This window comes from Cinclus cinclus, chromosome 1, assembly GCF_963662255.1.
Source record: "Cinclus cinclus chromosome 1, bCinCin1.1, whole genome shotgun sequence".
NCBI classification, from domain to species: Eukaryota; Metazoa; Chordata; class Aves; order Passeriformes; family Cinclidae; genus Cinclus; species Cinclus cinclus.
Genome location: NC_085046.1, coordinates 64,618,847 through 64,644,256, shown reverse-complemented (window position 1 = coordinate 64,644,256; position 25,410 = coordinate 64,618,847). Strand labels below are relative to the sequence as shown.

The 25,410-nt window shown below is 40.5% G+C and overlaps 1 protein-coding gene across 1 annotated transcript in view; it reads left to right on the top strand.

Moving 5' to 3' along the window:
* PHACTR1 (phosphatase and actin regulator 1) overlaps nucleotides 1–25,410 on the top strand; it is a 293,040-nt gene that overhangs the window by 243,784 nt on the left and 23,846 nt on the right. Inside the window, exons 8-9 of the mRNA XM_062498877.1 lie at nucleotides 4,269–4,477; nucleotides 5,978–6,134. Coding sequence (XP_062354861.1) covers nucleotides 4,269–4,477; nucleotides 5,978–6,134 — 366 coding nt within the window. The remainder of the gene's footprint in view (nucleotides 1–4,268; nucleotides 4,478–5,977; nucleotides 6,135–25,410) is intronic.

The following is a 25,410-nucleotide window of genomic DNA, read 5'->3' as shown; positions in this document are numbered from 1 at the left end:
GTTAATTCCTGGATTTTTTTATTCAATTTTATTACAGACATTACAGAACATTAAGTTCATTTGTGCACTTAATGCTTTTGATTGCAAACATTTTCTGGTACTCATAATGTCTATTCATAGCCTGTTCTCAGAAGGACAATCTGCCCCTTGTCATAGTATGACTATTATGACATGTCATTTGTGCTGCCAGTTTGCCTCTATTTTCCCTGATGAATTACCAGTTTTATGGTAGATTAAGTTGAAACAGAGAAATGTGTAATTTCCGTGTAACCTTTTTTCTACAACCTCTGTTGCTAATTTGTGTCCTACTGAAAATGACTTTCCCCTTCAGCCAAAAGGGTGTTTGTCAAGCATAAGTAAAACTCTCGATCTGGACACCATTTTTTACCATTACATTTTAGGAGTTGATGAAAATCTGGTAAGCCCTGCCACCAAAATATGCAGATTTCATCCTCCTGACTGAAATTAATTTGAGAAGAAAGACCATGCCCCAAAGCCGTTTATCACAAGCAGTGGCTAAGGAAGCTTTAGAAACTCTCATGACACCAAAATGTGTCTTTAATTTTGACTTAGTGAGGCAGTTTCTTGCTCTGAAACAGCCTGATTTTCTGCCTTGCCTGTATAATTCTCAGCCTGTCTGGAAAGGTAACTATTAATTTCATTTACTCTCTGGACTCGTGTACAGGAGTGGGCACAGATGAATCCAGACCTCTGTTTGTTTAATGTAGGTACTAAAGAGCTGTTAAGTGGCAATATCTCACTCCAGGCTAGAATTGCCTCTGTGGCAGAGCAGTGAAAAATCACTGTGTCCAAAAAGACTGTGTGTGAGACCAGTTCCTCTGGGACACCCAGCTCAGCTTCAGACTGTAGATTTCTGAAATGAAATGCATTAGACATTACCTCCAATGTCTTGTAAATTTTATGAAACAAAATATTTGAGTCAGAAAACATTTATCTTCCATAAAACTTGTCAAGAGAATTGCATCTTGTCTAAACTTTAGCATTGCCCAAGGATAAAAACACTTAGTATTTATAGCTTTGCCTTCTCTGTATTTCACACACATTCCTGTAGTAGAAACGTATATACAGTGGTTTGAAGTTTTTCAGATTTTTTGTTTTAACTGGTAAGTACAGAAAAGTGTACTGTGGATCTGAAAACGTTCCGATAAAAATGTAACCCTTTCTTCCAAAATCAAAGGGCCTGGCACGACAGACAAAAAGTGTGCCAGCTTTTCCCACTAGATTTTACAGGAAGTATTTCACTTTTTTTCTTGTTTTAATTTTGTCTGCACCATGAGTCACTCATATGCTTAAATTGTGATTTTTCATTTAAGTATTTTCTCACTAGGATCACTGTAAGCTATAGTGATGTAACTTTTTTTGCTGTTTTGATCATGTAAAGGTAGTGCAGCAGTAGTTCCAAGTCCTTGTACTAGGGAGCTATGAACTGTTCAGATCCATGTGTTAAGATCTTCTTGAAACAAGAACTTGCTGAACTGTAGCTTTTTTCTCTGATTTTGTTGCAAAACAAAAGCTGGTCTAACATGGGCTTTTTGAATCACTAGCGTGCTTTTTGGTGAATAATGCTAAAAATGTTTATGGTGTAGACACCTGACCATGTGGGAGCTTTGCTAATGATCCAGAGTCATTTATACACAATGAGCATATCCAATGACCTTGATTTGTCTTTTTTAAGTATACTGCAGTACTGCATGTATTTCATAAGCATTTTGCTTAGACAGCTGACTTAGTCAAATTGCTGTGGAAAAGGCTGATTTTAATCAAGAACAATACAAAACACTAGGAAAAATGAGGGGCTTAAAATAGAAAGTAGTATTATCAAGAAAGTGGATGATTCAGAAAACTTGAAATGAGATGAGAAACTGTCTATTTCTAGATCACTAGTTCAAAAAAAAAAATCCTCTGTGGTAACTTGTAAATCTTGTTGCCATCCTGTATCTGTTTGATAACCTAAATTGATTAATCACTTTGATATCTGCAACCCTATGGACACACCCATAAGGATGCATCCGTAAGCTACATCCATCCTTCACAGAACAGGGAAGCACCAAATAGTCCTGAATGCTGAGCTACTTCTTGCTCCTTTCATTTGTACTTCAGAAGGGGCTTAGTGAATTGGTACTTACACTCTGTGTATGTATTTTTTTTGATTAACTGAATGATCCAGTGGTTGTGTGCATGCAATAGGAAGGTTTTGAGTATTTTTTTAGCAATGTTAAACAATTCCACAATTTTATAGTTTTTTTCTCAGAAATTTGATTCCAGACCTTTGAATTTCTTCCCTTTCCTCTTTAAAAGACTTACTCAAAAATTAGGTTACAGAGAAAACAGATTTAATGAAGTTCATAATATAAAAATTCTGAAAGCATTTCAATAAATTAAAAGTTAGTTCAAAGTTTTTAAAGATTGTGGTTTGTTGATGTGTCATTATGAGAATTCAGCTGATGAATTCTAAAACTGCATCTGGGATAAAGTTTTTTGTGCCAGATTCATTGAAGTCCAATACAAAAATTTGCAAGCCAGTTCCTCATAAATCTGTTTTACTTTGTGATGCAAAACATGGGCTGTCACTGAGAAAATCGAGTTTCTCTCTTCAAGGCATCTAGTAAAGCTCTGCATCTCACTGTTGGTTAGTCTACAATAATATATGTTGGAATTAACAAAATTATTTCTTTGAAGGTGAAGATGATATGATATGATTTGTTCACAGGATCTGAAGCCTTTTCTTCTCTTTAATCCCTATGCATATTTGGACTAGCGTTATACTCCTAGAACTACATTTTTAAAAGACTCTCTGGAAGGTTATCTAGCAGCCATTTCAGAGTCCATTATATCTTCTGGGTTTGAAGAAAGTAAAAATGTTTCAAGTTGAAGATGGTAGATTCAGTAGATTTCTGTAGAAAATCTTTTAAAGAGAAGAATGCATTTTATTCAAGATGCAGAACACCTATGGTATTCAGGCTAAAATATTCAAGGGAAATGAGGGTACTCAATACTTATCAGATCCAAGTTTGTGTGCCTCAAGGCCGACTTGGCCAGCACATCTGCTTTCACACCAATGTTCTTCTGGAAAGTAAAATGGGAGTTTGACATAGAGAGGGTGTCCAACAGGCAAATGTTGCCTATTTTTTTTATAGAACTGTTGCATCAGCCAGGACTTCAGAGAGAGGGCAATTTCTGCTGTCTCACAAATAATGCTGAACTGCCACTATTTTTGCCTGCCAGTCTCTCATTCTGATTTCATACTGGAAAAGCAACATGAGCTATTTAGATAAAAAATGGTTGGGAAACATGGTTCTGTTCCTAACATTTCCTTTCACTTTTTGTTTGACTTTGATCTTCACCTCCTCATGTTCATGTTTCCCTACTTGATATGTTATTTGGTAAAGGGCTTTGAATTCAACACATAAACAGGGCTAAATAGTAGCAGTCCTCACCCAGGTCTTAATCTTACAAAATGCAGAAAATAATCAATCACACCTGTGATAAAAGAAATATTATGTTAGTGCCAATTCTGATTGATCTTCAGCATGTGGCTGGAGAAAGAGCTGGGGCAGGACAAGGGATATCATCGTGGCCACCCTCCAATATATAACTGTGGCATTAGCAAACAAACCTCTCAGGTTTTAACTAATTCCCTGGTTACTCACCTGCTCCCAAAGTCTCTTTTCTCCAAGCCCAGTTTCACATGCTTGCTCCCCTGCACGTCTAAGAATTGTGCGCTTGCCCTCTCCTCAAGTCACTCAGCACTAGTGCAAGCCACTAGTTTTCCCTCTGCCTTTCTACAGCTATCCCCTAGTCTATCCTTCCTTCCTCCCAGTCTTACTCCACCTTTTGCATTCAGGTGAGACATTTCCTCCTTGCTGCCTTCACACCAGCTGAAAGGTCACACAGACACCAGGCTGAAGGTGCTCTTACTCCTGAGTAGCTGGTGCTTACCACTCTGAGTAGCTGGTCACTAGGTATTTGCCACAGATCTTTTAGATATTTAGATCTTCGTCCTGGCTGACAGTATTTCTGCCTGCATGCTGTCCTACCTCTCCCTAGTAAGTGTTGTACCCTAAATCTAATACGTACTCAGTTTTAACCCATTAGATGTCCTGCTGGTCTTGAAAATCTTTCTGTTCTCATTTCTTCTCAAAAAGGGATGAAAGACCTCTACTTTCCTGTATACAGTGAGAGAAACAGCTCTGCCTTTCATTGAGCTGTTTCCTATAGTTTATTTATTTGCTTTTCTTTCCCAACAGCTCTGGTTTACACACAAGTGACAGTGTTACAAAAACAGGACCTGGGGGCCTTCCAGACATGAGACAAGTGCCAACTGTTGTGATCGAATGCGATGACAATAAAGAAAATGTGCCTCATGAAACTGACTATGAAGATTCTTCCTGCCTCTATCCAAGGCAGGAAGAGGAAGAAGAGGAAGATGAAGAGGAGGATAACTCATTATTTACAAGTAAGACTCTTTCAATTTTTCCTTTTTCACTTACTTAATTTTTTCTCAGAACTCGCAATGCACAAAGGAAACAGAAGGCCTGTGTGTTTTCTTTCTTGGCTGTAGCTTTTTGCATCTCTCAGGGCTTAATTATGTGGGGATGCTAATTCAAAATAACAAACAGTACAAATTTATAGTGATTTCACTAAAGTACATGAATCCCAGTCTTGGTAGTGCTCAGGCTAAATTCAAATGACAGGTTTGGGCTGTCAAATAATTGGTTCAACTACAAACTGGCTTTTGGATTAACTTTCCCAAATGCCTATGGTGAAGAGATGCCCTGCCTTTGGCTTAAGTCAGGATGATCTCAGTAGTTACTTCAGGAGGATGAAGTAAGTGCCGCACATAGAGAATAAGAGCTTTTATATATAGTCAATATTAAATCATTTTAGAATCATAAATGTGCACGTGCTTTGAAAAGGGTCACAATCACAGGATTGGGCTCATATAAGAAGAGGTTAATTGATAGCCATATCACAATTACAGACTGGGAAAGGACCTGTAACCTTCCTGACCTCTGTAAGGAAACCCAGTTCCTGCCTCAGTGTGGCATCATAGGACTGTCCCCTGAAGACAAGATACAGTTCTTTATGTATGACAACTGCTTGTCATCCTAGACATTGAAGTTCCAGGCCCTTGCCTTCCTTTTCTTTTGAAAACAGGAAGCAGTACAATCAAACAACATCCCTTTTAAAACGCACAGAAAGAAGATTCTAAACCAGGCACATTTCATCTCCTCAGAACCCCACCTGACCCTGCAAGTAAAATTAAGCAGTGTTTGCTCTTAAACTAAAAACAGAGCACAACTGCACTATCTCACACTCTCCTGACAAAGGCCAAAACCTCTCATGTGCTTGTGTCTGTGTCTTCCCTTCCTTGCTCAAACTGCTTTGGACACAAGCCTAAGAAAGCAAATTTGAGCCATAAAAGGCCCCTGGGTGTTAGTGTCTTTGCCACTGTCACTGCCTGGGAAGCAGTCCATTAGTGTTCATAGAGATGTGTACTGCTTATGATTGACTTTTGATTGCTTCTAGTGATGACTTGGATGTCTTGATACTACATTGCAAGAGACATTCAGATACCCCTCTCTTTTCACTTGCTGTAGCTCTGCTGCCTGCCCAGATTCTGAGGTTGAATTTTTCATTCCATTATGTGGAAATACTGTGCTAGAGAATAAAAAAACTACAGATGCTGCTACCAATTCTGAATCAAGCCCTTCTTCATTCCCCTCTATGGAGTAATATATTAATTTCTATTTCCTGTATACCTACCAATTTCATCTTTTCCTTATTATGACACGAACTGAGGTAAATTGAGGACATTTAATGACATCCCCTTTCCCATAGTCCATACCAGTGTAAAGGAGAGCCTCATATCATCCCTTGGCTAGTGCTTCTTTGCCAGCTGCATGCTGTAATGAAATGACACCTCCTTTGGCAGAGCCTCTCCTCTCTCCCACAGGCCCCCTGGCAAGGAAACTCTGTAGGAAGGACTCTTTAGCAATCAAACTAAGCAACAGGCCTTCCAAGCGAGAGCTGGAGGAAAAGAACATCCTCCCCATGCAGACTGATGAGGAGAGACTTGAACTTAGGCAGCAGATTGGGACAAAGCTAACAAGGTAAGAGGCAAACATTTTTTTTTAACTCTTGCTTTTGGAAGTATGTGGTGGGATTTAGTTTTTTCCTTAGTCTTTAATCGTTTGAGATGTATTTGGTTGCAAAGTTCAAGAGGAAAAGCCGTGGAGAGGAAGAAAATTGTTCTACGCATTTTTTCTGGTCCAATAAAACTTCTCATGTAACTGCATTTCATTTTCCTGGCATATGCTATGGGAGTTTTGGTTAAGTAGCAGCATGAGCTATGTAATTTGGTTCTTTTTGGCACATCATTGGAAAATGTTCGGCTTTGATAGCATTTCAGACTGTAGCTGCAGGTGCCATTTTATAAGCTGTTAGTTTGGCCAAAGGTCAGAGGTATAACTTTGTCTTCTGACTGTATCGCCTGTGAGTAGCTGAGACTTTTCCTGGTGCAAAATAGGTTAAGTCCTTCAGTACTTGCCTTCATTGGGTCAGGTTGGACAGATTTACCCTGTCTAGACACTTTCTTCTTCGTAACAGTGTTACTCACCAGCTGTATTGCATGGGGTATAAAGGGGTGGCCATTAAATGTGGAGGATTTCTGACAAGAATTAAACTGAGTAAGTTTAACTAAGTAAACTGAGGTCAGATAGAAGTGTCTAAGAATATTCTATGTTCATGCCATGATTTCTGTAATCAGTTTAATCCTTTGTGTTGTCAACTTGGTGGTATGAAGAGTTGGTGAATGCTGTTAGTTGCTCTCCAGTAAGAAAACCACAAAGAGATGACCAGCCAGTTGTTTGGGAATTTCCTTGCACATTTTCTTTTTTTCATTTTGGGGGTGGGTGGATAAGGGGGAAACACTGCTACTATGTTGTGGAGACAGGAAGAATAGGAGCTCCTGGTAAATACCACTTTGGGCATTCTGTTTACTTTTCTTTCATGGCCTTGTTTATAACCTCTTTGGAATAAACTAATCACACTTTTCCAACCTGTCTTTGAAAGTTTTTGTGCTGGATCATGCTCAGCCTACTCCAAAACTTGCCTAATTCTTCAGTATTCATGTTGAGGGGCTTCAGCAAACATGCCCAAAATACATAAGATAGTGCTGCACTGTTGCTGGTACTGTGATTTTTCAGTTCAGTCTTTATTCGGCTTTATTCCAACCTTGTTAGACTGTAGCTTCAATGGAGCTCTGGATCCCAAAGAACAGCACAGGACAGTAAGGTCCCAGTGCTTTTATGATTAAATTTGAACCCTTTTGAAGCATGTGAAGCATTTAAATTTTTGGCTCTTAGTGCATCTCACTGCTTGACCTTGCAATGACATTGAACAGCATTCGCACTGTGTTGCCTATTTGCCTAAATTACTTAGGTCTTTCTGAATTTTTCCAACTATGGCAAATGAAGGAAAGTAGTGTCATTTACAAACATTGATTCTGCACAGCTCACTGTGCACCGGGTCTTTTTCATTATAATTATTTTATTTTTCACCCCTTCCTGTCTGAGCCCCATATTCTCATAATGTTGTTTTTTGTTTCCCCAGTTGTATCTCTGCTAATCTGAATTTAATAATTTGAGCTACAATGCCTTATCTTGTCTTCTAATATAGTTAGGACTTAGGGGCAATCACAAATAGTTCAAATAATTTAAACTGTGTATATGTGAGTTCAAAAGATAGCTGAACTGAATGAAACTGCTGTTTCATTCCTGCTTTATATCAGTGTAATGTCACTGAAAATGATAGAATTTCACAAGCCATAACTGGCATGGTATAGTTTCCAGTGTGACTTTTAATTACTGGTATTTACAACTGAGTATCTCATCCTTTTGAGTAGTTGAAAACAATCAAGAAATATGAGGAGAAAGCAGTTTTGCTCATATCTAATATGTAAGAAGCTACAGGTATTTCAGCAGCAAAAAGGAAAGGTGCTTGTCTTACCAGTGCTTTATATCTAAATGTGATACATCCATGTGCACAAACTGATGAATATTAGATTAAAATAGAGAGAATATTTCAATTTGGACAGTATTTCCTTACTGTCCAGACTTTATTACTGAATCCATCCTTTTCTGTTGCTTGGTAATTGTCATACAGTGATGCAAATGCCAAGCAAAATTTTAGTAGTGAAGCATTTATAGTCCTTAGAGAAGATGCTACATGCAGACTATAATTGCAGCTGGCAATTTTGGATTTCAGAGGGATTTGTACTGCTCCACCAATGGTTCCCTAGGGTTTAAAATATCCAGCCAATCAAATGACATATGCTACTTACAGAAGTAAAAAATGCAGAATAAAAACTTCAGCATATAGTTATTGTCTGTAATGGATCAATTAATTTTCACCAAGAGGCTGATTAGGATACTTCAGTATTTATGCATAATCCTGATGGTATTTAATTTGGAAGAGCTCATTGGCTGCCACATTTGGCAGATCATAATTTAGTACTATAAAGAGAATATCTTTTCCAAAGATGCCTCTATCCAGGCATATTGAGATTGGCCATTGACATATTGTGTGGGACCAAAATCATCCCAGGTGCAGTTCCTCCAGCCTTATTAGAGCTGCACTGGGAATCAGGTTGGCTCAGAAAGGTCTGTTCAGATCCTGTTTAAATGTATCTTGGAACCTCTGAACCTCCTGTTATTCCCAGAAAATTGTTATGACTTTAGTGTTACATCAGCCAACTGGAAGAGAGACTCCAGAGCAGAATTCACAGTTTCCCATACTGGGATAATAATTCCTTGGTTTACACCAGGTCAGTTGTAAGGGTGAGGCTGCAAGGACTGTATCTTTTAGCAGGACCTGGCCCACAACACACCTTGGTGTTTGCTCAGCCATGAGACAAATTCTTTGTGCCTGTTGAATGTTGTTCTTCCCTGGTCTGTGTCCTGTATCCTGGCTCAGCATGTGCAGGCCCAAGCAAAAATGGAACTTCTTGCCCAAGGTGGCAAAAGATCCTAGCAAAGGCAGGAGATTCCACATCATATGAATTCCAGGCACATGAACAGGCCACTGTACCATAAACCATTTCTGAGGGGTCCTTACATTGTAATTACGACAACTGATTACAGCAATTAATTAGAAGACCTTCTCTAAACAAACCAGAATGGATTACTCCGAAGTGTGACATCTCCTATGAAGCAAGGAGGAAAAATAGTGAATTAAGATGCAGAACTTTCAGCTCAAAACCACATATGACATGGGGATAGGAAATTAATGCTGGAGGCCATGTTCTTGGTCGCTAAAATCCTTTACAACTCCATCATCTTCTACTCTGAAATGCAAACCTTCTGTGCTAAGTAAATCTTTAAGTGGTTTGTTGGGTTTTTTGCCTCTTCAGCTTCTCCCAAACTCCTCCTCCATTTTATCCCTCTGGTGCCTTCATGGCTTCACAGCTGCTCAAAAATTGTCCACGTGTGACTGTTAAGTCAGAAAGGAGAACACAGGAGAAAAAACAGCACTCTGAAAGTTAATAGGGAGAGGGAGGGAAAAGACAGACATTTGTCTTCTGCCTGTCTCACTGGCTGTATCTGATCTGCTGGGAAGGACATGTTCCCTGGTTGTTCTGGTTAAAGGAGCAGCCAGGAAGACTTGGATTTACCTTTCAGTGGCTGTCAGGGTGAGAGGGGTGGGGCATATCCAGGCTGTGATGGTGAGCTTGGAGGTTTTCCTGGGGCAATGATAAAGGCCTGTCAAGAAGCCCTGGTGAAAAGGAGGGGCAGCAGTGATGGGTGATGGATAGCAGAGCTGCACATCTCCCAGAGACTGCAGGAATGTCTGCTGGTACTGAGACAGGTGTTTCCATGCCAGTCCTTGCATTTCTCTTTCACCATGGAATCATAATGGTGCCCTTAAGGGACCACACAGACTTTCTCATTAACTTTGTAAACACAAGAGCCCTTCACAAAAACACCAGACTTTGCACTGTCTTGGAATGGGAAGACCTGGTTTCTCTGTGTCTTTCATAAAGTCCCCTCCATACTCTGAGACAGTGTGGGTCTTTAGACTGACTGGTCTGTCACACATCCTACAAGGGAGGCTTTCTAAAGCATTCAAGTATTTTTGAGTGTCTTAACCCACCATCTCTAGTGAAGGCACTCATTAGCAATTGCATACAGAAGTATTAAAGCTGAGATTTTAGTCCACTGCTTTTCAAGAACACAATGTATTTATTTGTTTTCCCTGATTGTTTCCATTCTGACTTCTCCCACCTGCTCCAACTGGATGATCTAATAACACAAAAAGTCTGGCAATTCAGTGTGCTATCATCATGTTGTTATTAATCAGTGTCAAGGGAACTTCTTGATATTCACAGTATCATTACTGGTCAGCATGTCTGTCTCATCAACACACTCCTATCCACTGTGAGGAAGTCTGGAGGCAGAGGAGACACATAAAGGCTGTCCAGTGACAGTAGTGTTTGTCAAGGGAATGCTACCCTTCACTGGAAGGTGCCACAGGCAGCCCAGTAAGATTTTGCAATCCAATAAGAGTTTGTGCTGTGCTGCTGCCAAAAGCTGTTAGTTGTAGGGGTAGTATTTATCATGCCCAGTGTGAAAGCAAAGAGAGATGAGGTGGGGGAGCAGCCTTCCTCACATTAGCTAACTACTAAAATGAGGAACAAATAAAGAAGAAAGTAACAAACTACCTATCACCTCTTTCCTGACTATGAGAGATACCCTTCCAATAGCTCAACTGAATCCTATGTGTGTCACTATGTATGTTCTGCTGGCTTTAAAGCAGTAAATTAGAGGCAAATTCCTCTGCCAGATTTACAGTAGTGCTCTGCACTGTTTTTTGTATAACCCTAGATTTATTCACTACAATACCTTACAGGGTACTGTCCTTATACCAGAAAGTGGAAAATCATGATCTGAAGCAATATAAATAGTATATTGCAGGGATCATGAGGCAGTAGATCAGAGACACTGTCTGTGTGCATATGGCTGTAAATAAGTCCACTTGAGATTCGGACATGCACACCTGGTGGATGTGTTTTTATAGTCCTCTTGATGTTTTGGAAATAGTACCAAGATGTCTGTGACTGAGAAATGCAGCATGAGAAGTTTTAAAACCTTATGGAATGGCAGGTTTGACAGATGGTGGTCACCTACTACATTGCTGAGAAAGGTAATCTACACATTCCCTGGTCAATACCATGTCTTCCTCATCTGTGCTGAAAAATGCTCCTTAGAAACTGAAATCCTATGGTGGAATGAAGTTGGTGAATTCCCACTGGTATAAAAAATTGTCATTGATTTTAAAATGTCATGAGGCTGCAGTGAGGTTTTTGTATTTGTTCATACCAGATACTAGAAAGAAGAAGAAAGAAGAATAGAAAAATTGGACAGTTTTAGAAGAGGATTGGACTGTCAGCCTCACCATGAAAGTGACAAATATTACCAGTATTGGGAAAGGGTCAGTCTGCAAGGCTCGCACAGTCATTGAAACGCACAGCAGTTCCTTCTGAGGTCTGAGGGGACAGAACATTTCGAAGCAATCATTTTTATTTACTAAAATTTAGGCTGTGAAGAGATTCAGCTTTTTGAAATGGTTGGTTAGTTCTTTAAGCAGCATTGCAGTCCCACTAGGGAAGGGTTTATTCAGCCAGAGGATGGCCCCCATTAAGCATGGCTCAATCTCCTCGTGGCTGCTCCCCATCCGGTGCTGTGGAGGGCATTTTGTGCGCTCCCTATCTCTGAGTCATTTAGGGATAAAAAGAATGGGCAGACAGCAGGATTAGGCTTTATTCAAAGACCTCATGTTGTTGGGTAACGTGAAATAATTTCTTCCTAATTACATTTGACGTCTGCAATTCTCACACTTATTGTTAGCTTCCACTAATGAGAGAAAAGCAAGTGCCTAAAGCAAGAGCTCATCCCTGACGGCAGCACGCACGCGCAGATGTGTGTGGTGGAGCTTTGCCTCTTTGCATGCAGGGTGCTGGGGATAAATCACACGGAAAATGGGATTGTGGTAAACAAGCTCATTTAAATCCTGGATTAGAGGGGACGATGCAACAGAACTGGATACATGAATGGGGGTGATGGAGAAAAACTGCAAAGGGCTGAGCCTCAGTTTTAGCTGCAATGGTACCTAGAGACAGTGGCATTTTTTCACTTTTAGTTTAGCTTCAGGAGGAAGCTATTCATTTGCAGAAACGCCAAGGGAACTATTGAAATTGCCCTTAACATCAGAAGGAAGGCAGGAAAAGCAGGTGATGAGCTGACACTGAGCTACCATTACACATCTAGGCTCAACCACTGGGAATAAATACTCTGAGCAGATCAGGTCTGGGTTCTGTGCATGGGTGCAGATGGGAGATGGGTATCCAAGGCCCTTGTCAGCCCTCTTTTCTGTGATCAGTGTCCTGGTGTGAGCTCTGCTCTGCTCAAAGGAAAGGTGTCTTTGTAGTTAAAATACTCCGAGAAACCTGCATCTTCCACCAGCTTTCCAACCTCAGGCAAGCTACTGAAGGAGATGCACACACATATTTACTTATTTATTTATTTATTTATTTACTTGCTTGTTTCTTTATTTATTTAAGGTGTGTTAGGGTCTGAAAAAGTCCATACTGCCTATGAACTTTTGAACATTCCATTAGTTGACAAACTCTCATTGACAGCAGCATTTGTGTGCTTTCAAAAAAACCACCCCAATACCAAGATCTCTTTAGACATCTGTCTTTCAGTAGGAGGGGGATCCTTATTTCTGAGCAGAGTTTACACTTACCTCTTTGTATGAGGAATTTCCATGGCTAACATAATCATTGATCACAGAAAAGGCCATGGGTAACATCATGATGCTATTACTATTGTTTTGATAGTTGGTGGTTGTTTTGCATTTCACAGCTAACAGCATGAGTTTGCTTTGTCTTGAGTAATTTGCTATGGCAAAAGGTCAGTGGAGGAGTCAAGGGAAAGGGGATGTGACAGTGTCACCACAAAACATATCGCCTCTACACACTCCCTGGTTTGGGGGATGAACAGTGTCCTTAACCTTTGCAGCTCCACCTTGGGATGGGATGAAACCCTGCCCCCATCAATTTTTCTCAACCAGGACCAGCAGGTGTTTTGTTATTTATGGAAGCAAAGCCTTGCAGAGTAGATACAGTATGTCCTTGGGCAGATGTGTCTCTCCATGTTAGACAATGGAGCTCCAAATATACGGAGACATTTTATTTATGCTACTATAAAGGAGGAGAAACGTTTTGAGGAGAGGCAGCAGGGAGTGGCATTTGAGGGCAAGGTCTCCCCAGAGGCACCTGTGTGACCACTGATTGAAATGGAAAATGTTTTCATCATGTCAAAAGTTCATTTCAATCAGAAATGTCACCAACCCAGAAAGGAATTTGTTGTTCCTGGGTTCTGTTACTGTTCCTGTTTCTGCTTTCATGGAAGCAGTGCAAGTCACACTGCCCTGTCATTGCAACATCTCTTTCTCCCATCCTTTCTCTGTGGAAGTTGAGGAAAAATGCATTAATAGGGTTAGAATTTCCCCTTCATGCTTCCCATACTCTTCAGCCCCCTGACACAGTCTATATTTGAGGTCTAATTCAGGCTGTCAACAAGCTGAGACAAATATATTAAATCTACCTTAATTTCTTTTGCAGTTTCATTGGGGTGTGGTATTGTTCATTTTTTTCCCCGAATTGATTGCAGTTTTGCTTTTAGTTGTCAAACTACTGTCAGCTTTTATATAAAGAGGAAGCCACATTTCTCTGCTGGCAAAATATTTCATGGTGATATAAATAAAGCTTGTGTCAGTAACAGAATAAGGTATTTCAGTAATACAAATAAGTCTTATTTCTCCAGTAAGCAAGAGGCCACATGGAGTCTGTGCAGAGCTTTCTTTTGAGTAAAAGAATGGTGTTACCACGTAAAACAAACACAAGCAAGAAAGTAGCTGCTTCAAAATGTTATATTCTGGCTTTAAAAACAAAGGTGGTTTATTTGTTGGGTTTGTCTTTTTCTTTTGCTTGTTTATATGGACAAATTTAGGGCAGCTCCATTAAGAACTAGCTCATAGATTTCCAACTCTAAAAAATCTAACCATAAATCTTCATATTTTGTACCTTCTGATTGTAGGTAGTTAATCACAAGCACAACAGTTGCTTAGCTTGGATGACCTTGTAATTTCTGTAAAGGAAACAAATCAAGTGGGAGTATAAGATAAAAGAAGCAGACTGGCAGGAATAAATTTCTCTTTATAGTCTGCTGATTGTGAAATGGAAAAATTGCTCTTTGAGCAAAATATTTAACCTCTCTCAGAAGTTACCATTCGCATTTCCCCTCCAATTCAGTGTATTATGGCCTATTTAACAACACACGTGCAGGAGATTTAACAGAGGCAATCCTTGTAAAACAGTCCAACATGTATTTAATAGCTGATCTGAGTCAGGATTTTAAAATTGTGTTTATATATGTAGTCATATATGTTGCCTGTGGCTATTACTATGAGTACAAGCAGAACTGCTAGAGGAGTAAGTCTGACTTGTGTGCATGGTCATCCATCTATATCCAGAAACTCTGGAGTTTCATGTACAAGCTGTTGTACGTGAGTAAATAGAGACGACTTTCTGAAGAGTAGTAAATAAGGTTTAATGTTTGATGTTTGTTTTGTGTAGGAGTGTCTTTTGGACAAATGTATCAAGAAAGTAAATATCCTTACCATTACACCTGGGTCAATTATGTAATGTTAGAATTTTGCATGTTTTGTCTAAGACATAGTGTTAAAAAAAGGATCACTTAGAGATGAATGGGGTATTTTGTTGCATATGTGCAGCAAAGTTACAAACAGTCTTTTAGAGGAAGGTTTGGATAAGAATTATGTTCCTGTTTTAGTGCACTGGGATTCACAAGCACTGCACAGACCATATGTCGAAATTAAACGAAGTCCTTAGCCTCAGACCTGACCGTGAGAAACTACCATTTGTGTTAATAACTTTAGTGAAGAGGAAGTGTTCTCATGTGGGGTGGACCACATCAATGTGTCTCTAAGTGTGCGGCCTTTAATATTCATTACTTGCCTTTCTGGTAATAAATAACAAACCAGCAAACTACAGGGAAAGCACATTAGTACCAAGATTAATTCAGTAACCTGGTTCTTCACTGACATCCCTGAATTCAGGAGGCAGCAACACTACTGGTTAATGAATAATTAATAAAATAAGCATTCAATATATTGTATTTGCTCAATGAGCAAGCATCTATAATGTCAGGCTAGACTATTTGTCCTGCAGAATATTGGAGTTTTTCAGCATGCTGGGAAAGTCTTCACAATTTCCTTTATTGCAGTAATCAAGACAGAAATGGTCTTCCAGCCTCCCTGCAATCGGCTGGCTTTGATTTAAAAGCCTTGCAAGTAGGGACCCTGATCTCAAACATCAGGGGCTGCAGAAGCACGAGCCTGCTTCTTCAGTGGGAAGCAGGCAGGGCTCCTGGACCAGGGCCCTCTCTCTTCTACACGCTCAGGGACATCAGTTACCTGGTGGGGCGGCAGATGGCAGCTTGGGTGCACCCAGACCTTCTAGGGGAGGTCACAGATTCATGGCATCATGGAATGGTTTGGGTTGGAAGGGACTTTAAAGACCATCTGATATTAACTTCCCTGCCATAGGCAGACACCTTCCACTAGAGCAGGGTGCTCAAAGCCCCATCCAGTCTGGCCTTGAACGCTACCAGGGATGAGGCATCCATCACTTTTCTGGTGAATTTGTTTCAGTGCCTCATCATCCCCACAGCAAAGAATTTCTTCCTAATACCTTATCTAAACCCTTCCTCTGTCAGTTTAAAGCCATTGTCCTGTGACAATGCCCTTGTGAAAAGTCCCTCCCCATCTCTCTTGTGGGCCCCCATAAGGTAATGGAAGGCTGCTATATGTAAAGTGTGAGTAAATTCCCTCCTTGGGAGCCCCTCACAGAAGGTACAGAGAAAGGTCTCTGTTCATCTGCCACAAAGGTATTTTCATAGCCCCATCAGCTGGCCCACTTCCAGTTAAACCTGCAAGCAGCATGGGGAGCAAGCTCCTTCGGCTCTGGCTGCACTGGGAAGTTGGATTACCCAAACTGTGCTCCAGTTCTGGCTTTCCCAGACCACCCTGTACCCATATACAAGGATTTCCCTGCCCCAGGGAAGCTTTACTATCCAAAGTTCAGCTATAAAAGAATGAGGGCAGGCAGCCCCTCTGACACGAAATGGTTTGTTTGGAGCTGCACATCAGTCTCGAATTGGGGAGCAACTTCTCTGACAAGAGCTTGGTGCCTTTACATCTCCCCATCATGGGATTCCCCAACTGATCTCAAAACCTCCCTCTGCTACTTTCAGGGAAAGGAGTGGCTGATGTTCCAAAGCCAGAACATCCCCTGAGACTCTACCTTTTCCTGGTTAACAACTAAGTGTAAATGCCTGGTGTCTTTCACCCTCAGGTTGTGCCAAAACCATTCACCCTTCCCTTGTTTGAACAGACATAAAAGATAACATAAGAGACCTGGGCAATTGCAAGCATCATAGAGCTGTGTGATATTCCACCATCCATTTCATCTTCCCCTTCAGACCAGACTAGAAAGGAGAACCTTATACTCTACTGCAGTTATAACTGCCAATATTTTGCACTGCACTGTTTAATGCCAGCAAAGGGCTCCATCATGTTCTCTAATGTGACATGACAGATTAAAAAAGGCTCAGCAGTGGAAAGATATGGCTTTTGCCTCTGAAAACCATCATATATGACACATTTTTGGGAGGCACTTTTATTTTCTTTTGTCTTGACTAATTCTTCTCTTCAGAGTCTTTATTCTGTCTTATTTCTCATTGTATTTCAGTAATTCTAGTAGCCCCTGCCACCCCACCTTGGTTTGAGGTACTGTGCAGCACTTGGCTTCAGTCTGAAGGATTTTGGAGCAGATATCAAAACAGTGATGGGGAAATGCAAAGCATCAGTGGAAGAATACCAGGCATGACAGCTTACTTGTCTCAGTATCCTTCCTGGTGATTGCACACTTGACTGCCTCAGATTTGATTCTCCCACTTGCCCATCACTGTACCTTGCCTTTCTCTCAGTTCTGTTCACTTGTCACTAGACATGTTATGTTTTAACAATTAGGACGTGTTAAAATCTTCCAGAGAGCAGTGCTGCCTCACTTCAGCATAAAAGTATGAATGAAAGTATAAATAAAAGGATGAACATTCATTTTGCTCAGCATAAAAGTATAAATGAAAGGATGAACTTGACGCAGCATTACTAAAGATTCAGTGCCATCCTTATTTACTTTAATATTTCTTTGACTGATCATGTCTACTGGGAGAAGTGCTCAAAGACAAGAAGGAAAGCAAATGTCACTCCCATATTCAAAGAGGAGTCAGAGAATTATAGACTAGATGACCTCACATTCATCACTGGGAAGGTGATGGAGCAGCTAATCCTGGAAACCATATTCAGGCACGTAAAGGACAAAAAACATCATCAGTAGTCAACATGGATTCACAAGGGCAAGTCATGCTTGATCGTGATGAATATGATAAACTTATGTTGAAAATAATGTGATGAACTTGTGAAATTACTGACCTGGTAGACAAGCAGGGAGTAGTAGATAATGTCTGTGTAGATTTCAGTAAGGCTTTGAACACTGTCTCCCATAAAATTCCTTAGGTGCCCAAGAATGGGTCCAGCCATTTGGACTTTTCAATCCATTTACCCATCCAGTCCAGAGGCTGGTGTTCAGTGGCACTGAGTGTAGTTGGATTTCAGTAAGTAGCAGTATGTCCCAAGAGATCAGTACTGGATCCAGTCCTCTTTAACAGCCTTCATTAATGATCTGGATGATGAGCAGAGCATATCCTCAGCAAACTTGCTGGTGACACCAAACTGAGAGGCATGGATGATGCATTGTGGGATAGTGCTGCCATCCAGAGGGACCCTGACAAGCTGGAGAAATGGGCAGGCAAAAATCTCATGAAGTTCATCAAAGGCAAGCACTTACTGCTGCTTGCTATTGCTGCTATTCCTAATAACCTAGGAAGGAACAATCCCGTGCAACAGTGTATGGTGGGAGCTACCCAGCTGGAGAGCAGCTTGGCAGAAAAGGATCTAGGGGTTCTGACAGGCATGAAGTTGGACATCAGCCAGGAACTTGATGGGAGAAAAAAATGGCTAATGGTATTCTGGGCTGCATTAGAAAAAGTATTGCCAGCAGACCAAGGGAGGTGATCTTTCCCCTCTACAGAGCACTGGTGGGGCCACATCTGGAGGGCTGTGTCCACTTCTGGCTAAGAGTCACAGAATATTCTGGGTTGGAAGGGATCTCCAAGGATCATCAAGGCTTCTCTGTAGAAAAAAGATATGGGCATATGAGAGAGAGTCCGATGGAGGGCCACAAAGATGATGAAGATGATGAACTGGACCATACTCCCAGTGGAGAACAGCTGAGAGAGCTGGGACAGTTGAGCCTAGATAAGAAAAGGCTCCGGAGATCTTATCAATGTGTATAAATACCTGAGGGAAGGGTACAGTGGGGACAGAGCCAAGCTCTCCTCAGTAGGGCCCAGTGACAGAAGCAACAGGCACAAACAAAATAAGGAGATTCCCTCTGAACATCAGTAACATTATTTCTACTCTGAGGGTGACCAAACACTGCCACAGGTTGGCTCAGGGGGGACTGTGAAATTCCTCTCTGTGTCGATATTCAAAAGTCATTTGGACATAGTCCCAGCTCTAGGCAGCCCTGCTTGATCAGAGGGGTCAGATCAGATGGGCTTCAGAGATCCCTGCCAAACTCACCATTCTGCGATAGCACAAAGTATCAAAAGAACCAACAATGTCAATGTGTATTAGCAACATCTTTGGTTTTGAAGTGTATGACATTGTTGGCTGATTATTTTTGTGTGCCTTTGGCCAAATTCTGTCTCAGACTTCCCCAAGTCCTGATTCCCTTCACTCTATGCAGCCTAAGGTTTCTATGGACGTGTTTCATAAAGCTATTCTGCTGCAATGCTTGACTAATTTCTTCTGTTTTGGGTTATTGCACAATGGCTGTGCCAGCACAATTTAGCCAGGTCACAAGCTTTGACAAATGCCTGTCTATGACATGTAGGCTGTGAGAGTCTCTGGCTTACTTCAGTCCCAAGAGAGTGTGGGATTAGCTCTTGCAACCAAACTCCTTGTGTTCTGCACTGTGGAAAAAGTTACCAGGAGTCAGTTTCTAAACAAGAACATCTCACAGACAAGTTGCATTCACAAGGAAATCAACTCCAGACACCCAGCTTCCTTCAACAAGGATTTCTCTCAGCCCTGTACTTCCCCATCCCCTCAGTTCATCTCTGACATAGCAAGAAAAAAAAACCAAAAAACAGAGTCCCAGTTCCCCTTCCAAGAGTTTTCAGTGTCCCTGCACCCTTGTATTGCTCTTTTTTCCAACTATCTGAAGCAAAACCTTAAGGTCTGCCTTCATCACTTTCTATCTGTGGGTGAATCCAGAGACAACAATCAGCAAATTATTGTTCTTCCTCCCTTTGAGGAATTGGAAGCTTGGTCCTCTCACAAACATCCCAGACAGCCTGCAGTGGTGCTGCCTGGTATCTGTACAGCAGCAGGGATCACCAGTAATGCATTGTACAGCAGTGTTCTGATGTCTCTAAAGAAGAAAACAGAGTGGAAGTGTGTATTTAATGCACATTTTGCTAAAAACACTGTTCAGAAGAGTTTGAAAAGTTGACAGAGTGTAGTAGTTGTGAGATATTCCCTGCCAATTCCGTTCCTTAGCAACTGGTGTGCATTAGCTGGTCTCAGAAGAGCAAAGTTGTTATTAACATCAGATCATCTCCAGTCATAAGAGTAGGCTTACCACCCAATAAACTATAGGATACAGGTGTAAATTCAGTCTGCCTGTAAAGCAAACACAAGTCCACATGGCCATTGGGACTGGAAGGAGGGCCTTAGAGGGTGTATCCTTTTACTTCATGATAAATGAGATGAATAAGAAAGTGCATGTTTTAAACTAATAAAGAAGTTGAGCAGAAGTGGGAAGCAGGCACTGTGTCTGTTTGCCCAGGCCATCCTAGCCAGCATGTTTTAGTCCAGTCTGCAGCCTCTCAGATAGGTAGGTGCAGTTTCCAGCTTTAAGAACACGATGTGCATCATCACTAAATACTTAGAAGGAATTTTAATCAGTGACTGTGATGATTTCCTTTGATGCCTTTTCCAAGCTCCCTGTCCTTGCCATCACTGCAGCTAGATATGCAGAAAACAAGTGTATGCCACAAAACCAGGGCACTGAATGCCCAGCACAGAGGTTTTTCAGTCTTGGCATTTGAGGGTGCCCTGCAGGGAAATCTGGGCTTCTCCTATGTCATGTTAGCAGCCATGAACAAACATACTGTGCTTGGCTTGAGTACTAAGTATTTTAAATATTAATATTCTTCAGCCTTTCTGCCTGAATGCCAGCTGCAAAGCTATTCAATAAGGAGTTCAAAAAACAGTCACCACTGTAATGCAGTCTTTCTTTAGAGGGCAAACAATTGCAAAAAGTGTGGACTTTGATAGCACCCTCATTGGAAATACCACAGGGAAGATACGTACAAAACTTTCCCAATGAGATTTAAGAAGTGAAGTTTCTGAAGTGTAAAGAAGAAATGATTCTTTAGGTCAGCAGGGCTAGGAATAGTTTTCTCTCCCATTTTATATAAGGAAGATGGAAGATGTCATTGGGCATTCTCTCCCCCTCCATAGTTCAGCATCACTTCTAGTTAGAGAAAAAAATAATGTAAAGAATACTGCTATCACCTCAGCAGCTAGAGTGTGGTAATGAAGCAGGTTTTCACATTGATAAAGCGTCAGGTGGAACAGGGGAATATGCAGGCAAGAGTACAGACACCGGATAGGAGTTGGAAAATTCAGTGTGGAGAAACTTCAGTAGGGGCTGAACTGAGCTCTCAGAACTTCAGGGAGAAAATGTAAAAAGCTGATGCCACACTATGCAGGGGGAAAAGAGAAAGGCTGCAGCCTGCTCTGCATAGCACAGAGGGTTTGAATGTCCCTCTGGAAGTCTTTTGTTTCACAAGGTGGGGGTTGTTTATTTTGAAGTTAAGCATATTTGCCTGGAAATAGGATCTTTGTTACTTTGGAGATTATTGTTTCCCGCTGCTAATTCCCTATTTGATGTGATAAGCCTCTTTATAGCATTCCATTTGTTTTGCTGTGGAAATATGTACAGAGCAACAACAGAAAAAAAGCTTATCACTTTGTAGTCCAAATTTAGCCTCCAGGTAATTATGTGTGTCTCAGTAACTTCCAGAGAAGAAAAGGCAGATGGGACAAGAATTCTTCTGAATAAAAAATATTTTGTCACGTTTTTAGGCCACTAGATTTGAACCTAAAGGTGATGATATCATTGTGAAATACTCATATCTAATATCTTTTCAAAATAACAAATACACCGTTTCCTAAGGCATGGGGTTTTTTTTAGATTTTAACCATGTAAATAATTTCATCTGGTTTTGTTTCTAAAGCTAGACGTTTTTGCTATTTTCAATCTCTGGTGCTGCATGTTTTCATTGATATTCGATTAGATGCTAGGATTTAAAAAAAAAAAATTCTAACCTTTGCTGATACATAGAGGCAGAAGTAGGCTCTGGCAGTGAAGGCGTTAAATACACCCAAGCTGGGAATTTGTACAGTGGGCAAATCTCTGGATAGGGTGGTGAAGCATTCTCTAGGAAGATAAGAAATTATTGTGCAGTTGGTGATGCAAATACAAAAGGATCAATGTTGTAAAACATATGCAAAGTCCTGGGCTGACCAGCATATATCCCATTAAATGGTGAGGAATGACCAAGGCACCTGCACTGAAGTTTGCAACGCAGGTTTGGGAAGAGTTCTTGCAATCCACCTCAGTAGATTTGTGCTTGGAATCACTGTAGCAGTTATTGGAAGGAGAGTTGTGTCTACTGGACATGGCTAAATAAGGGATTTTTTTGCATTTGGTACTCAAAGGGAGCAAAATAATTAACAAGTGGAGTAGGGAAAACTGACTAAAAATAGCAAGGACAGGCATCATTAATTTTTTTATTACACAGTGAAAACTAGCATTTCAAGACAGAATTAAATATTGTCTAGTGCCTTTTTAATGCTTTTTAAATCTTACTGGTTTTAAGAAAAGTGTGTCTAGTGAGTTGGTTTTTTCAGTTTGACCTCACCTTGCAGATAATTTCTGACCTTCTAGAACTCAATTTTCCAGCAATTTTAGTTTGTCACGAACATTTCAGACAGTCCTAATTCTTAATCTTCATGTGAAAATTTTAGGCACAGCCCTTTGCAGAAAGTTGCTGCTATTTATCACCTGCCTTTCATGAAGTCTGGTGATCTGAAATACCACAATCTGGGGAATTGAAATCCCTCTGTCATAAAATAGTTAATTGCTCTTAAAGCTCTCAAATTTGTTTACTTCCAGGAATTTTCCACTTCAGTAACAAGACAAAGTATGGGCACCATTCTATTTCCAATGCATCTTTCCTACTAGAAACTGAATTATGTGGTTTTGAATTGCTAACACTGCCAGTTTGTGTTATAAAACCTTTTTTTTTTGAGTTCCTATATTGTGGCTGTTCCAAGTCACCGAGCATTTTACCTTTTGATTCATTTATCAGAAAGGGTGTGAGTTGCCTTTTTTTTGACATTAGCAGTAAGTATAAAGTGCTTTCTTGGAGATTAATTTTATTCCTGCACTATTGTTCATTTGCCTTTCTTCATGCTGGCACTGGTAAGATGTTCTACAACAAACTAATATGGTCGGGGGGTATATGTGATACAGGCTGAGAGAGCTGAGGTTGTTCAGCCTGGAGAAGAGAAGACTCCAGGGAGACCTTAGAGCAGCTTTACAGTGCCTAAAGGGGGTTCTCAAGAGAGATGGAGAGGGACTTTTTATAAGGGCATGTATAAAGGGGCAACAAGGGGGAATGGCTTTACACTGAAAGACAGTGGGTTTGGATTAAATATTAGTAAAAATTTATTTTCTCTGAGGCAGGTGATACACTGAAAAAGGTTGCCCAGAGAAGCTGGGGATACTCTTGTCCCTGGAAGTGTTCAAGGCCAGGTTGTATGGGGCTTTGACCAGCCTGGTCTAGTGGCAGATATTCCTGCCCATGGCAGGGGGCTTGGAACTAGCTAATCATTAAGGTTCTTTCCAACCCAAATCATTCTATGGTAATTCCTCTCTCTGTATTTGGAGTGGTCTGTAGCTGCTGTAGTAACAGAGGAGACTTTATCAAATTGGCCATGTATATGTTCAGATTAACATCAGAAAGCTGGTGAAGCTCCCCACCCAGATTTCCTTCCTTGAAATGAATCGCTTTTTACATGTTGGATTGAGATTTTCAATGAAGGTCACAGATTACTTGGACTACCAAGTGAAGTTGGTTCATTTTTTATATGTTTAAAATGTCCCTGGCATGATATTTTAGGGTTACAGTTGTGTTAGTGCATATGTGAATAAGAAGATGAGGTGCCGCTGCCTTTTTCATTAAACAAATTGCATATACTGGCAGTGCTAGAAGTGTATCATAGCTGCTGATACACCGGTCATGTCAGCCACTGTGTTCCATAGATAAACACCATTCAGTCACTCAGGTCCACAGAGGTCCACAGGGGTCTGATCTTCAAGCTGACTAAACATAGAGATGATGGTTCCTCCACAGTGTGCTTCAGCCCTCAGCCCTTCCTCAGAGCCAGCAGCTGTTTCTCAGGGTAGGTTGCATTTAAGTTTGTGGCAGCAGATTTCTCAGGAGTGGACCCTTAGAAGAGAGTGTTGCTGTGGGAAAGATCACGGGAGCTTTAGAAGGTGAAGAACTTTGGGGAGTGGGGCTGTACTTTCATTGTCACCCCTCAGCCTCCCTCCATGTTTTCTTTCCTGGTCCCACAGAACTTCTTGCCACCTGAAGCATTGGTTTTTGTCTCCATCCCAAGGTCATGCCACATACACAGAGGAATAACTGCTTTATTCCTATATCAAATATGTTCCAACATCCAAGCTTCCCGGAGCATCAGAAGCCAGGGTGGGGAAAATTCTAACAGAGAAAGGGATTCTCCTCTTCTGGCTCATACTTGGAGATGGCTCTGCTTTTAAGAGTTTAACTTTTATTCATTGCTGTAAGTATGTTTGTTTACAGAGACAAAATAATATTACTATAAATTTTTAAAACTGTTCAGTGATGCCTATAGACAGCAAACATGTCTGTTCAGCTCAGACTGATTATTTTTGATGCCATTTTACTCAAGTCATTCACAGATTGACCTTGAACTGTGAATTACGATCTCTGTATCTTTGTAAAATCATCTTTTAATTCAATATTATCACATTTGGTGAAGCAAGTGTCTTCTCACAATGCTGTATAGACAACAGAAGGACAATCGCTGACATTTTAGAACATTTTTTTCTCAATTACAATGGGTCCTAACATCCATCTGTTTTTTCTGGCATGCTTTAGATTTTCAACTGGCATTTAGTACATTTTTCACTCTGTATTTCTAGTACTCAAAAATATCCCATTTTTATTGTTCCAAAAATACTTTCTTGAATTAGCTACATAGTAAATTCCCTCTTCTAAAAAGATTGTTCTTTGTTTCCTGCTGCAGTTGTTGGATATTTTGTTCTTGGGACTAGGGATAAGAGATTTGAGAAGTAATGCTGCAACGTTTATGTGGTATATCTATCTTAATTCAGCCATGCCTCTTTTTTTTAATCATTTAAACTCAGATGATCCTATTTTATGTGAACAGCTAGCATTTGGCTGAGACCTTTGATGTTAATAGAACAACACAGTAATGAAATGGAGGAGGCTCCATTTTAGACCTTGAGGTGTGAGGCATGATCTGGAAATGTTCCACAAAGCAGTAGGCATTTCCCAGTAAGTATTATTGAACAAGGGGCCAAAATCTGGATTTGTGTGTCTGTCACTGCTTGGCACTATCTTTACAAAAGAAATTAAGTAATTCCTTGGGAAAATGCAGGTGTCTGCATTGTGGCAGTAGTCCAATGGAAGACTAATGACCTGTGTCATTACTCACACTATTTCTAGTCAGACTTATAGACCTATCTAGTCATTGTTTTATTTCTTTTAACAAAATACAGAGTCCATGGCCCAAAATAAATTTGCTTTATTTGGGTATTTTAAAGACATTTGTTCTATATATGATGAACAAGATTTTAACCTTATGCAAACATAATGAACTGCCAAGATCTACATTTTGAATATGATTCTCTTTTCCCAGGAGACCTACTCTGGGCAGACAGTTCTTTCTCAAGAAGCTTGTAACTTTCCAAAAAAT